Source organism: Bombina bombina, chromosome 11, assembly GCF_027579735.1.
Source record: "Bombina bombina isolate aBomBom1 chromosome 11, aBomBom1.pri, whole genome shotgun sequence".
Lineage (NCBI taxonomy): Eukaryota > Metazoa > Chordata > Amphibia > Anura > Bombinatoridae > Bombina > Bombina bombina.
Genome location: NC_069509.1, coordinates 28,701,323 through 28,716,543, shown reverse-complemented (window position 1 = coordinate 28,716,543; position 15,221 = coordinate 28,701,323). Strand labels below are relative to the sequence as shown.

The 15,221-nt window shown below is 40.2% G+C and overlaps 2 protein-coding genes across 2 annotated transcripts in view; both read right to left on the bottom strand.

Moving 5' to 3' along the window:
- The window catches only part of LOC128641616 (perforin-1-like), a 41,345-nt gene extending 35,007 nt beyond the window's left edge, over nucleotides 1-6,338 (bottom strand). Inside the window, exon 1 of the mRNA XM_053694154.1 lies at nucleotides 6,320-6,338. Coding sequence (XP_053550129.1) covers nucleotides 6,320-6,338 — 19 coding nt within the window. The remainder of the gene's footprint in view (nucleotides 1-6,319) is intronic.
- A 5,762-nt stretch (nucleotides 6,339-12,100) lies between these two features.
- The window catches only part of LOC128641615 (perforin-1-like), a 44,339-nt gene continuing 41,218 nt past the window's right edge, over nucleotides 12,101-15,221 (bottom strand). The window contains exons 3-6 of the mRNA XM_053694153.1: nucleotides 14,603-15,008; nucleotides 14,235-14,250; nucleotides 12,241-12,385; nucleotides 12,101-12,199 (exon numbers count right to left, since the gene is read on the bottom strand). Of these exons, the coding sequence (XP_053550128.1) occupies nucleotides 12,101-12,199; nucleotides 12,241-12,385; nucleotides 14,235-14,250; nucleotides 14,603-15,008 (666 nt within the window). The remainder of the gene's footprint in view (nucleotides 12,200-12,240; nucleotides 12,386-14,234; nucleotides 14,251-14,602; nucleotides 15,009-15,221) is intronic.

The following is a 15,221-nucleotide window of genomic DNA, read 5'->3' as shown; positions in this document are numbered from 1 at the left end:
GAAGAGAGATGGAGTGGTGGATGGTTGAGAGGGGGCAAGGAGCACAGCAGTGGTTGACGTGGCTGAAGATGCTGGACCAGGAGGAGGATGGCGGCTTTGGGTTTGTGTGCTGCTTGTCCTCATGTGTTGATCCCATAGGCGTTTGTGATGTGAGATCATGTGCCTTCGCAAAGCAGTTGTACCTAGGTGGGTGTTGGTCTTCCCACGACTCAGTTTCTTTTGGCACAGGTTGCAAATGGCATTGCTGTTGTCAGAGGCCGATACATAAAAAAAATGCCACACTGCTGAGCTCTGCGATGACGGCATTCTGGTGGTGGCACTGGCAACAGCATGCGTTGATTGGCGTGCTGTCTGGCTGACCCCGGGTGCCAATGCATGCTGTCTGACTGTGCCACTAGCTCCTTGCGACGACCTCCCCCTGCTTCCAACTCGTCTCCTCCTCCTGCTCCTCTCTGTCTCCCCATCTGAACTTTCCCCCTGTTCTTCTTCTCTTCTACCGGGCGCCCACTTGACATCCACGGACGCATCGTCATCATCAACCACTTCACTTGTATCTGACAACTCAACAACGGAAGCAACGGCGGGTACAACATCATCATCATCATCACACCGTGCGTCGTCCATGTCTGTAATGCTGCCTGACTGAGACATATCACAGTTATCTACATCCTCTGTCAATGATGGTTGCTCATCACTCATTTCTTCACACTGATGTGTAAATAACTCCTCTGACAGATCAAGTGAGGCGGCTGTGGTGCTAGTGTCGGTGGTGGCGGCAGGCGGGCGAGTGGTAAGTTGAGAGGTGCCCGAAGCTAAGCTGGAGGAGGATGGTGCGTCAAGGTTACGAGCGGAAGCTGTAGAAGATTGGGTGTCCTGTGTTATAAAGTCAACTATTTCCTCAGAACTTTTCGTGTTCACGGTACGTGGCCTAACACTGGGCATTATTCTATGGCCAAAGGGAATCACAGCACCACGACCACGACGGCCCCTGCGTGTTGGCCTGCCTCTGCCTGTCATTTTTTTTTTTCGATTAGTGCTACTATGCGTGCAAGCTACTGTGAGTGGGCACAGTATACGCTGTGAGCCTGACAAAAAAACAGACTGATGTTTCACAGTCAAAAATTTATTTTTTATTTTCAAATGTACACTGACACTACTATTAAACAAGATAATATGAGTGGTGGCACTGGGCAAGTGGGCACAGTATACGCTGTGAGCCTGACACAAAAAAGCAGACTGATGTTTCAGAGTCAAAATAGTTTTTTTTATTTTTAAAATGTACACTTACACTACTATTAAACAAGATAATATGAGTGGTGGCACTGGACAAGTGGGCACAGTATACGCTGTGAGCCTGACACAAAAAAGCAGACTGATGTTTCACAGTCAAAATAGTTTTTTATTTTTAAATGTACACTTACACTACTATTAAACAAGATAATATGAGTGGTGGCACTGGACAAGTGGGCCCAGTATACGCTGTGAGCCTGACACAAAAAAAGCAGACTGATGTTTCACAGTCAAAATAGTTTTTTTTTTTTTTTAAATGTACACTTACACTACTATTAAACAAGATAATATGAGTGGTGGCACTGGACAAGTGGGCACAGTATACGCTGTGAGCCTGACACAAAAAAGCAGACTGATGTTTCACAGTCAAAATAGTTTTTTATTTTTAAATGTACACTTACACTACTATTAAACAAGATAATATGAGTGGTGGCACTGGACAAGTGGGCCCAGTATACGCTGTGAGCCTGACACAAAAAAGCAGACTGATGTTTCACAGTCAAAATAGTTTTTTTATTTTTAAAATGTACACTTACACTACTATTAAACAAGATAATATGAGTGGTGGCACTGGACAAGTGGGCACAGTATACGCTGTGAGCCTGACACAAAAAAGCAGACTGATGTTTCACAGTCAAAATAGTTTTTTTATTTTTAAAATGTACACTTACACTACTATTAAACAAGATAATATGAGTGGTGGCACTGGACAAGTGGTCACAGTATACGCTGTGAGCCTGACACAAAAAAGCAGACTGATGTTTCACGTTCAAAATAGTTTTTTTATTTTTAAATGTACACTTACACTACTATTAAACAAGATAATATGAGTGGTGGCACTGGGCAAGTGGGCACATTATACGATGTGAGCCTGACACACGCTGGCAGTGGCAGGCTGGCCTGGCAACTGCAATTAGATTACACTAGCAGACTGATGTAAAAAAAAAAATTATAAAAATTTACACTACTGTTACACCAGATATGAGTGGTGGTGGCACTGAGCAAGTAGGCACAGTATATGCTGTGAGCCTGACACACAGGCTGGCAGTGGCAGGCTGGCCTGGCAACTGCAATTAGATTACACTAGCAGACTGATGTAAAAAATTTTTTTTTTTTTTAAATTTACACTAATGTTACACCAGATATGAGTGGTGGTGGCACTCAGCAAGTAGGCACAGTATATGCTGTGAGCCTGACACACAGGCTGGCAGTGGCAGGCTGGCCTGGCAACTGCAATTAGATTACTTTAGCAGACTGATGTAAAAGGTTTTTTTTTTAAATGTACACTAATGTTACACCAGATATGATTGGTGGTGGCACTGAGCAAGTAGGCACAGTATATGCTGTGAGCCTGACACACAGGCTGGCAGTGGCAGGCTGGCCTGGCAACTGCAATTAGATTACACTAGCAGACTGATGTAAAAGTTTTTTTTTTTAAATGTACACTAATGTTATACCAGATATGAGTGGTGGTGGCACTCAGCAAGTAGGCACAGTATATGCTGTGAGCCTGACACACAGGCTGGCAGTGGCAGGCTGGCCTGGCAACTGCAATTAGATTACTTTAGCAGACTGATGTAAAAGGTTTTTTTTTTTAAAATTTACACTAATGTTACACCAGATATGAGTGGTAGTGGCACTGAGCAAGTAGGCACAGTATATGCTGTGAGCCTCACACACAGGTTGGCAGTGGCAGGCTGAACTGTAAACTGTAATTAGATTACTCTAGCAGACTGATGTAAAAGTTTTTTTTTTTTAAATTTACACTACTGTTACACCAGATATGAGTGGTGGCACTGAGCAAGTAGGCACAGTATATGCTGTGAGGCTGACACACAGGCTGGCAGTGGCAGGCTGGCCTCGCAACTGCAATTAGATTACACTAGCAGACTGATGTAAAAGTTTTTTTAAAAATTTACACTAATGTTACACCAGATATGAGTGGTGGTGGCACTGAGCAAGTAGGCACAGTATATGCTGTGAGCCTGACACACAGGCTGGTAGTGGCAGGCTGGCCTGGCAACTGCAATTAGATTACACTAGCAGACTGATGTAAAAGTTTTTTTAAAAAAATTTTACACTAATGTTACACCAGATATGAGTGGTGGTGGCACTGAGCAAGTAGGCACAGTATATGCTGTGAGCCTGACACACAGGCTGGCAGTGGCAGGCTGGCCTGGCAACTGCAATTAGATTACACTAACAGACTGATGTAAAAGTTTTTTTTTTTTTTAATTTACACTACTGTTACACCAGATATGAGTGGTGGTGGCACTGAGCAAGTAGGCACAGTATATGCTGTGAGCCTGACACACAGGCTGACAGTGGCAGGCTGGCCTGGCAACTGCAATTAGATTACACTAGCAGACTGATGTGAAAGTTTTTTTTTTAAATTTACACTAATGTTACACCAGATATGAGTGGTGGTGGCACTGAGCAAGTAGGCACAGTATATGCTGTGAGCCTGACACACAGGCTGCCAGTGGCAGGCTGGCCTGGCAACTGCAATTAGATTACACTAGCAGACTGATGTAAAAGTTTTTTTTTTTTAAATTTACACTAATGTTACACCAGATATGAGTGGTGGCACTGAGCAAGTAGGCACAGTATATGCTGTGAGCCTGACACACAGGCTGGCAGTGGCAGGCTGGCCTGGCAACTGCAATTAGATTACACTAGCAGACTGATGTAAAAGTTTTTTGTTTTTTTTAATTTACACTAATGTTACACCAGATATGAGTGGTGGCACTGAGCAAGTAGGCACAGTATATGCTGTGAGCCTGACACACAGGCTGGCAGTGGCAGGCTGGCCTGGCAACTGCAATTAGATTACACTAGCAGACTGATGTAAAAGTTTTTTTTTTTTAAATTTACACTAATGTTACACCAGATATGAGTGGTGGTGGCAATGAGCAAGTAGGCACAGTATATGCTGTGAGCCTGACACACAGGCTGGCAGTGGCAGGCTGGACTGGCAACTGCAATTAGATTACACTAGCAGACTGATGTAAAAGTTTTTTTTTTTTAAATTTACACTAATGTTACACCAGATATGAGTGGTGGCACTGAGCAAGTGGGCACAGTATATGCTGTGAGCCTGACACACGCTGACAGGCAGGCAAATGCAATTAGATTACAAAGAAAAAAAAAAAAAAGACTGATGTTCTAGCCCTAAAAAGGGCTTTTTGGGGTGTTGTCCTTACAGCAGAGATCAGATGAGTGCTTCAGGACTGTAGTGGACACTGAATACACTAGCCTAGCTATCGATTTCCCTATTAAATTAGCAGCAGTTACACTGTCCCTCCTCTTACTAGCAATGCAGCTTCTGAATGAATCTAAAATGGCTGCTGTCCATGAGGTGTAAGGGTCTGGGAGGGAGGGTCTGCTGCTGATTGGCTGGAATGTGCCTGCTGACTGTGAGATACAGGGTCAAAGTTTAGGCAATGATGACGTATAGGGGGCGGATCGAACATCGCATATGTTCGCCCGCCGCGGCGAACGCGAACAAGCTATGTTCGCCGGGAACTGTTCTCCGTCGAACTGTTCGCGACATCACTACCATAGAAGTATTGAGAGCTCTCTGCTAGGTAAAAGTTCTCAATGGAGTACGAAGCACACAGTGAAAACCTAGCGTATGTTTAAACTTTAATATTACACCTAATATAAATCAAATTACTCTTTTTTTTCTCATCTTTTAAGTTGTGAGAAAAAACAGTGAGATCTGTATGGTAAAAAAGTTAGCAGAATTCTGCTGGGATTTGAGAGGAAATTTCATATACGCCCATGTCCAAACCATTTTATGAAAAACAAAATTACGCTTTGTACGTATAAGTACGTACTACTATGTTTTTTGCACATCCAGTGTACTTAAATTACGATTTATTCTGTGCATACTTAGGGGCCAATGTATCAAGCGTATGGAGCTTAATGCCTCTGTTTCCGTGTGAGCCTTCAGGGTCGCCAGAAACAGAAGTTATGAAGCAGCGGTCTAAAGATCACCGCTCCCTAACTTGTCCGCCTGCTCTGAGGCTGCCGAAAGAAAACAACCCGATCCTATACGATTGGGTTGATTGACACCTCCTGCTAGCAGCCATCTGCAGGGGGCGGCATTGTACCAGCAGTTCACAAGAACAATAGGTGCAATGATAAATGCCGAGAGCGTATGCTGTCGGTATTTATCGATGTGCGGCGGACATGGTACACTATATCGTATCATGTCCGCTCACACGTTGATAAATTGGCCCCATAATATGATTTATTCCTGTGTAATTAACATACAAATTTTACGTTTCTGATAAAATACTTTTTTTGGTGAACAATTTTGTTATGATTTTTTATCCACTTTAACTTTAACAGTAGAATTTTTTTCCTGCAATTTTTTTGTGAATTTTTCAATTATTCATTTTTTGTAGGATATTTTGGATTACAATTTTTATTGTGCACTTTTGTAATGTCCACATCTCCTTCCCATACAAATATTCAGTAAGCACCCCTTAGCAAGACAGGTGGCGTTATATAATTACACCAGGGAAATAGAATTACTGACGAGCCTTCTTAAAGAATCTCACCACCCTTGAGATCTTTATAGAATCGGACCCTAATTCTAGAACTCTGTCTCTTTCTCTATTCTTTCTCCTCTTGTATAGTCTCTCCCTGTCCCCCTCTCTTCACCTTCTCTCTATCTTTACCTCTGTCTCTCTCTCTCTTTCTATCTCCAGGGGCATCTGGACAGGAAGTCAGTTGGAACAAACAGCCCCCTTGGAATTTTTATATGTGAATATGACCACCCTCTTGAGTCACATTATTAATACAAATGAGCCACCATTTTTAAAATGATGTGCAGCTTGTTACAACAAGACACTGTCTATATTGTACATGTTGCCACTGATGTTATTATGGTTTGGGAATTTTATTTGCCCTCCACCAGAAAAAAATCAGAAGATGCCTATAACTATGTCTCCCTTTCCTTATTCATACAGTTCTCCAAAGTATTGGTAGAGCCCTGAATTTAATAAATGCAATAACTTACCTTTTATTTCATGAGACATCATCAGCTGACACTCTAGCAGTTTGTTTACAGGAAACCCTTATTGTACTGATATATATATACAACAAGGCAGGGTGTGGCCAGGAATTGGCTACCCATTAAATGAACTCAGAGGAATCACACCTTTATATGTTCCTACAGCTGACAGAAAACTAATTCTCAGTATAATTTGACTAACTGTGAAATGTGCGTCATACAAACATACAGCTCTACACAGCAGTGATATGAGAGTGTTGAGGATATTGCTTGGAATCATTTAAAAATATTTACTTAGGAGAGCTTTACTAAAAAAAAATTTTGTGTAGTTTATTAACACATTAGCTCTTATTAAGAGTTTTTCTAACCACTGAGTCTCAAGTAAACAGCTCCCTACTAACAAAGCTTAAAATGTATTATAAGTATTAGTTTTATTGTATTATTGTTATTGATTTTTCTGGTACCAGTTTATTTAAATCTATCAGTGGAATTCTTGGGTGGCCAGTCCCCTATTTAAAATCATGGCGTTCAAATTAACTGATGAACGTTGGAACACAGATATATCAGAGGCGTTTTCAATAAAGGAGAGTGTACAGATCGAGGGAGAGGAAGAGTTAATTAATGATGTTGTTTCTGCATTTAAATGCTACAAGAAAAAATTGACAAAACAAGTTAAGGTTAAATGGGAGTATCAGAGTTTATCTAACTACCTAAAAATGCAAATCATTCCTATGGGGTTAAGGATTAGGTTAGATCCTGGTATTAACCTAAGAGGGATAGATGCCAATAATGAATTCATTGAGAAATGGAACGAAATATTGACAAAATGCTCACTTGATTTAATTACCCTAATGATTGCAGAGGATGAGAAGAAATTAGAGAATTGTAAAACTGAGGTGGATACCATTTATGAGAAATTAAAGTATTATGAAAGTGATTCTTCTTTTGAGAAGTTAAACAAGGAGACCCAGAAACTAATTGAAAAATTGCAGAGTGAAATTAAATTAAGAAAGAGACGTAAATTGATTAGAGATCAGGATGATTATACGAGAAACAAGATTTATATTTATCATAACAGATTTAACAGCAGGAATCATTATGATTCTGGTACTGATGGGTCTGACATGGACTCTGATCCAGATAACACAAATCAAGAAATTAGTCAGGAGTCACGCCCTTTAGGGGTAGGAACAGGAGAGGGGGGAGGTGGAGACACGCGAAGGCCTCCATTAGAAAGGAGGGATGGAGGAGGGAGAAGGAACAGGGGTCACTACATGATCACAAGAAACAGGTTGAGATTCAACTAGCACCTGACCCCACAGCCCTTTTGGGGGAACCTCCTTTTGAACAAAAATCCAATATTGTCAATTTGTCCTCTTTTCCTCTCAATCAACAACATATCAGTCTGTTAGAAAAGGGTCTTAGTTTCTGTCCCTCAAATAGACTTGATCTTTTTGAGATTACCAAAGATTTACATTTATTCGCACGAAAGCTAGCTCTAAAAAAGATTATGGCACCACGTACAACTATTAATCTTAGGAGTGCTGAAGATAGGGAGGCTATACATAATCTTGAAACTTTAGCATTTGAACAATCTAGAGAACCAACGATGATATGTCCTCATACTGATATGAAAAAAAGATCAACTTATATGCCATCTTTTTCATCTATTCCGAATATTGCAGTATTTGTGCAGAGTGTGTCTGAACAGTTCACTCAAATTCAATTTACTGGTATACTGAATGATAATTTATCAAAAGGTGAGAGAAAAGCCTTGGAGGAATTGATTGCTCATAATGAATTGGTAGTAAAACCAGCCGATAAAGGCGGGAATGTGGTCATTCTCGACCAAAATTACTATATCAGTGAGGCGATGCGCCAACTTCAAGATTGTGAGCAATATATTCCAGTTACTTCGGATGATTTCCAAAAATCTCACAATGAATTATTATTTATTCTCAACGATGCGAGAAGATCTAATTTAATTACTAGCCAAGAACAGGGGTAAATGTATAATGCCAAACCAGTGATTCCAGTATTTTACTGGATACCAAAGCTACATAAATCTTTGGAAAAAACCCCTGGCCGTCCAATAATCTCTGGGATTGGCGGTCCAACTGAAGGTATCAGTAGATACATTGATTATTTTTTAAAACCTTTTGTCAGCGAACTCCGCACTTTTGTGCAGGATTCTACTGACGTGATTAAAAAACTAGATGGTATTACTATTTCGGAAAAAATGCTCTTTGTCTCTTTGGACGTTGAGTCGCTATACTCTTCGATCCCTCATTCAGTTGGAATAAAAGCTTGTAAATCATTTTTAACAACTAGAGGACCGGGCTATCATAAACATACCCAATTTGTGGTTGATCTCTTGGAGTTTGTGTTAAGTAATAATATCTTTCTTTTCAATGGAAGGTATTATCGACAGAAACGCGGTACAGCCATGGGGGCCACATGTGCACCAACCTATGCTTGTCTCCACCTTGGTTGGTGGGAGGATAATATTGTATTTAGTGAACATTCTGATTGGGTTGATGCACATGTGGCCCTCTGGATCCGCTATGTGGATGACATCCTTATTCTGTGGGATGGAACCGAGCAGGATTTGTTGAAATTTGTTTCTGTGCTTAATCAAAATGATCTTAACATTTTTCTAACCTGCAACTTTCATGCAAATGAAATAAGTTTTCTGGATCTCCTTGTTGGTAGAAGGGGGAATTTGGTGGTTACTCAGGTGTATAGAAAACCGACTGCATCCAATAGTCAGATGGTCTGAACACCCAATAAATAGATACGCAAGCCGTAGTCACGCCAAACCCGGAAGAAGCTCCTAGCGACCACAAGGGCGGAGCGAAACGCGCATGGGGACGAGTTGGTGGGTCGCTACCTCACACTCTAAGCCCGCTATTAGGAAGAGCTACCCCGCTGAAAGCAAAGATTAAGGATTTCAGCTCTGGACGCTTTAGCCACTGCCACTGTTGCTGTACACACTCAGACGGATGAGGATCACGCTGTTTCAGAAACCAAGCATGCCGCTCAATGCGGCTGGTATGTGATTACCTGTCTGTGATTACTCTTGATGTGCTTACTAAGCATTTATTTGCGGACTGCAAGTGACTTTCTATTTGCTGTGGCTTTCGTCCTTTAAAAGAGGAAATATGCACCATAGAGACATATATACTTTTTAACCTGTTTACTGCATAGCAGTGCTTCTGGCAGAAATGTGCTTTACTAATGTTGCTACACTAAAAAGAGCCTTATGGAACTTTGCTCTATCTGCATGTTATTAACGCTACTGCTTGCACAGGATATTTGAGATAGGTGGATGTGATTGTGAATTATGAATTTAATGCACTAACCAACCTGCATGAAGGAACTTTGCAAAACATTTATATCTTTGCTTTGAATCCCTGCTTTATTACATCTGGCTCACGCATCTGTTTGCATGTATTAAGTGCTTTGCTTTCACATCCAGTGCCATCCTGCTTTACAGTTTCTGGACTTATGTGGTGCACCACGATAAAATAATATGCTAATGTGTTGCTGCTAATTGGGGTACCCCTTTTAATGGGAGTATGTATGTATGTGTGTGTATGGATGTAGTTGAATGCATTTAATTGTTTAATTGTTTATTCTTTGTTCATCATGCATAATTAAATATATTATTATTTTTGCATTGAATTTACTGGTCCTGTTTCTATATGTGCTTTGTATCCTAGACTTTGAGGTTGCACTTATTTGTGGAATCTTCTTTCTTTTCCTGTTTTTTCAAACATTTAAAAATATACAGTATATATATATATGGTCAAAACACCAATTGTGTAGATGTTAGGGAAAGTAAAATTCAGGAACAATATAGATATTATGTGGGAAATGTAGGCCTGAATAGGCGAGGACTAGCAGAGCTTACATCAAGAAGCCTCCATTATACAAATTAAAGTATCTAATTGGGTTAAATTGAGGAAGCCCAAACTACAGATTGAAGGCCACTTCAAGCCTTCCAATGTTTGTTTGTCTGTCCCTTAGATCACTGATCAGAAACTGTAATCAGTAAAAAGGCAGTTCCATGTTTATCATTAAATTCCCAATTCCCAAGTTCTCTGGTCTGGTGAGATTATCTAAAAAAAATCCAATCAGTACTGTGAGGTCCTACAAATAATTTTAGAGATGCAAATTGTAGGTTGAAAACTGATTGTCACAAATGTAATAATGAAGGACAAAGACACGAGGATGTAAATACTAATTTGTGATGCCAAAAAGTGTGGACACTTGTTTTTCTTTTTTTGTAATATCAACTTTACCTTCATTTCATCTCCATATTTAATAGTTGAATCGTTATTGGATAATTAATTATTGCTCTTTTTTGTGTGTTTTTCATCTGTTAGATATATTATGGATTGGATTAGGATTAGATGTTTGGTGGAGTTTTAGGGCTATGGATTGAAGTTAAGATTAGAAATTTGGGTAAAGTATTAGGGTCCTGGATTACGGTTAGATTTAGAAGCTTGGGTAAAGTATTAGGGTTAGGGATTGAGGTAAGGAGTAGGATTACATATTAGGAGTTGTGATTGGGTATATTACAAAGAAAGGTTATTGTTATGAGTAAGGATATGGTTAGGAATTGGGTACAGAGATATGGTTTTGGTTAGGATTAGAAACTGGAGTTAATGTTAGGATATGGATCGTGACTTGGGTTAGTATTACATTTGGGAATTTGAATTAAGATTAGGTTTAGGAATTAGGGTGAGTATTGGGTTTGAAGTCTGGCATTAAGGGTAGGGTTAGGCTTTGGGGTTAGTATTATCTTTAAGGTCAGGGGTAAGGAGTAGGGTTTTGGCAATAGGGTTAGTAATAAGATTTGGGGTCTGGGGTTAATTGTTGGTTTAGTCATTGGGATTAAGTTTACGGTTAGGGACTAGGGTAAGTATTACGTTTTGATTTCTGGGGTAAAAGGTAGAGTTAAGCGTTGGAGGTGTATTAGGTCTGCGGTTAGGCATTTGAGATAAGATTATCAGATAGGATATTGTTAGAATTAGGGTATGATGTTATGTGCTATGAGATTTGGGATAGGGCTAACACTAATGTCCAGCAGCCAGTAATACTGTGTCTCTAAAGCATTACAGTACAGCTCTCTGTTTGCAGTATGTTTGTCTGTCTTTCACAAACACTATAATATATCTACAAGTTTTATTTTTTTTATTTTAAGTACAAAACAATTACATCTTAACTTCTCCTTTTATCACATAATAGATTATAGATAGATAGATAATAGATAGATAGATGATAGATTAGATAGATAGACGATAGACAGATAGATAGATAGATAGATAGATAGACAGACAGATAGATAGATAGATAGATAGATAGATGATATGTAGATAGATATATAGATAGATAGACAGACAGATAAATAGATAGATAAATAGATAGATAGACTGATAAATGATAGATAGATAGATAGATAGATAGATAGACTGATAGATAGATAGATTTTATATATATATAGATAGATAGATAGATAGATAGATAGATAGATAGATAGATAGATAGATAGAAAGAAAGACAGACAGATAGATAGACTGATAGATGAAAGATAGATGATAGATAGAAAGATAGATAGATAGATATTATACAGAATAGTTTGGATGCAGCATTTCAATACTTTATTACAAAAAGGAAAATAGTTCAGTTTTGACCACTTTTACTGCATATTGAACATTTTTTATTAAGCCGAGCTAAACAAAAGCAGACATGAAGTAGCTGGGCAAATGAAAGTGAAATTATTTATTTTTCTTTGGAAGGGGAATAGTTCTGACATTTGGGCCCAGAAAGATAAGGAATGCAGATCACATTCTGAGCGTAGGTCACACTCCCATGATTGAGGTAACAGATACCAGAGGCCTCCCAATAACCAGGGGTTTCTTGCATGTACCAAGCAGGTCATCACTATTTATCTTGTCCTCATCCCAAACCTCAACCATCAGCTCATGTATTGAAGCCAGATCTACAATTCCCATGTCAACCGAAAAGTTCCAGAAAGGGTTATTGTTGTTCCATATGGTTGATGTCCTTATCATGTTATCACTAGTGATGTTGCGAATAGTTCGCCGGCGAATAGTTCCCGGCGAACATAGCATGTTCACATTCACAGCGGCGGGCGAACATATGAGATGTTCGGCCCGCCCCCTATTCATCATCATTGAGTAAACTTTGACCCTGTATCTCACAGTCAGAAGACACATTCCAGCCAATCAGCAGCAGACACTCCCTCCCAGACCCTCCCACCTCCTGGACAGCATCCATTTTAGATTCATTCTGAGTGTGCTTTCTTAGTGAGAGGAGGGACAGTGTAGCTGCTGCTGATTTAATAGGGAAATCGATAGCTAGGCTAGTGTATTCAGTGTCCACTACAGTCCTGAAGGACTCATTTGATCTCTGCTGTAAGGACAGCACCCCAAAAAGCCCTTTTTAGGGCTAGAACATCAGTCTGTTTTTTTTGTTTTTTTTTTCCTGTTTAATCTAATTGCAGTTGCCTGCCTGCCAGCGTGTGTGTCAGGCTCACAGCGTATACTGTGCCCACTTGCCCAGTGCCACCACTCATATCTGGTTTAATAGTAGTGTAAGTGTACATTTAAAAAAAAAAAACCTTTTTTGACTGTGAAAGGCATTTTTTTCTAAACTGGGTACTGGGCCTGGCAGACAGCTGCCAGTACCCAAGATGGCTCCCAGTAAGGTAGAGGGGGAGGATTAGAGAGCTGTTTGGGGGGGATCAGGGAGGTTGGGGGCTAAGGGGGAATCCTACACAGCAGCATATGTAAATATGCTATACAAATTTTTTTTTTTTTTAAATATACCTTTTATTTTAGTACTGGCAGACTTTCTGCCAGTACTTAAGATGGCGGGGACAATTGTGGGATGGGGGAGGGAAGAGAGCTGTTTGGGAGGGATCCTGGGGTGTGATGTGTCAGGTGGGAGGCTGATCTCTATGCTAAAGCTAAAATTAACCCTGCAAGCTCCCTACAAGCTACCTAATTAACCCCTGCACTGCTGGGCATAATACATGTGTGGTGCGCAGCGGCATTTAGCGGCCTTCTAATTACCAAAAAGCAACGCCGAAGCCATATATGTCTGCTATTTCTAAACAAAGGGGATCCCAGAGAAGCATTTACAATCATTTATGCCATACTTGCAAAAGTTGTTTGTAAATAATTTCAGTGAGAAACCAAAAATTGTGAAATATTTTACGTTTTTTTTTATTTGATCGCATTTTGCAGTGAAATGGTAGCATGAAATATACCAAGATGGGCCTAGATCAATACTTGGGGTTTTCTACTACACTACACTAAAGCTAAAATTAACCCTAGACGCTCCCTACATCCTCCCTAATTAACCCCTTCACTGCTGGGCATAATAAATGTGTGATGCGCAGTGGCATTTAGCAGCCTTCTAATTACCAAAAAGCAACACCAAAGCCATATAAGTCTGCTATTTCTGAACAAAGGGGATCCCAGAGAAGCATTTACAACCATTTATGCCATTATTGCACAAGTTGTTTGTAAATAATTTCTATGAGAAACCTAAAGTTTGTGAAAAAATTTGTGAAAAAGTAAACATTTTTTTTTATTTGATCGCATTTCGCGGTGAAATGGTGGCATGAAATATACCAAAATGGGCCTAGATCAATACTTTGGGATGTCTTCTAAAAATAAATATATACATGTCAATGGCTATTCAGGGATTCCTGAGAGATATCAGGGTTCCAATGTAACTAGAGCTAATTTTGAAAAAAAGTGGTTTGGAAATAGCAAAATGCTACTTGTATTTATTGCCCCATAAATTGCAAAAAAAGCAAATGGACTGTTTGCGGTTGTTTGCGGTGCGTTAAACGGGGAGTTTGGTCTGTCACTGTGAAGCGGGCGTAACCCTTACACTACCTGATCGATACAATATCATAACTGATGTTTTAAAGCACGTTATTCCAAACAATTTAGGAATGTTAGGTGATTTATGCCCTTTATGGATTAAAACCAGACTCTGCATAAACTATGTAATTTTCCGTGGGAGTTTTGCCATGGATCCCCCTCCGGCATGCCACAGTCCAGGTGTTAGTCCCCTTGAAACAACTTTTCCATCACTATTGTGGCCAGAAAGAGTCCCTGTGGGTTTTAAAATTCGCCTGCCTATTGAAGTCTATGGCGGTTCGCCCGGTTCGCAAACTTTTGAGGAAGTTCGCGTTCGCCGTTCGCGAACGGAAAATTTTAGGTTTGCGACATCACTAGTTATCACCAAAACGTACTTTGACATAAGCATCAGTCTTACTCATATAATCACCCCAAATGTCATTGCCATGTTTGATGGTCAACATCAGCTTTGCCAATCCTCTTTTGGTTGGACAGCAGTTCTGTCCTCTTTGGTGACTTACATGGCAAACACAAGAACACTCCGCACCTGCACTGGGCTGAGAGTCCTTCTGCAGAGCATTCTCTATGATATACTCAGTTATAGCCTTCCTGAGGTTCTCTTTCTGTGGCCTTTCAGACTTCATAAGTGTATGTAAGGGCTCTAGAGAGTAAGTAAGCAAAGCAGGAATTTCTTTAAGACTCGTCAGCCATTTGTTAAAGAGACGAGCACTTTCTCCCTTATTGGCATCAAAGGAAAGGAGATCAAAATTCATATTTCCACTCATAGAGGCCTATTTAAGAAATGTCTTGCGGACCTGATCCGACAGTGTGGATCAGGTCCGCAAGACCTCGCTGAATGCGGTAAGCAATACGCTCTCCGCATTTAACATTGCACCAGCAGCTCACAAGAGCTGCTGGTGCAACGCCGCCCCCTGCAGACTCGCGGCCAATCGGCCACCAGCAGGGGGTGTCAATCAACCCGATCGTACTCGATCGGGTTGAAT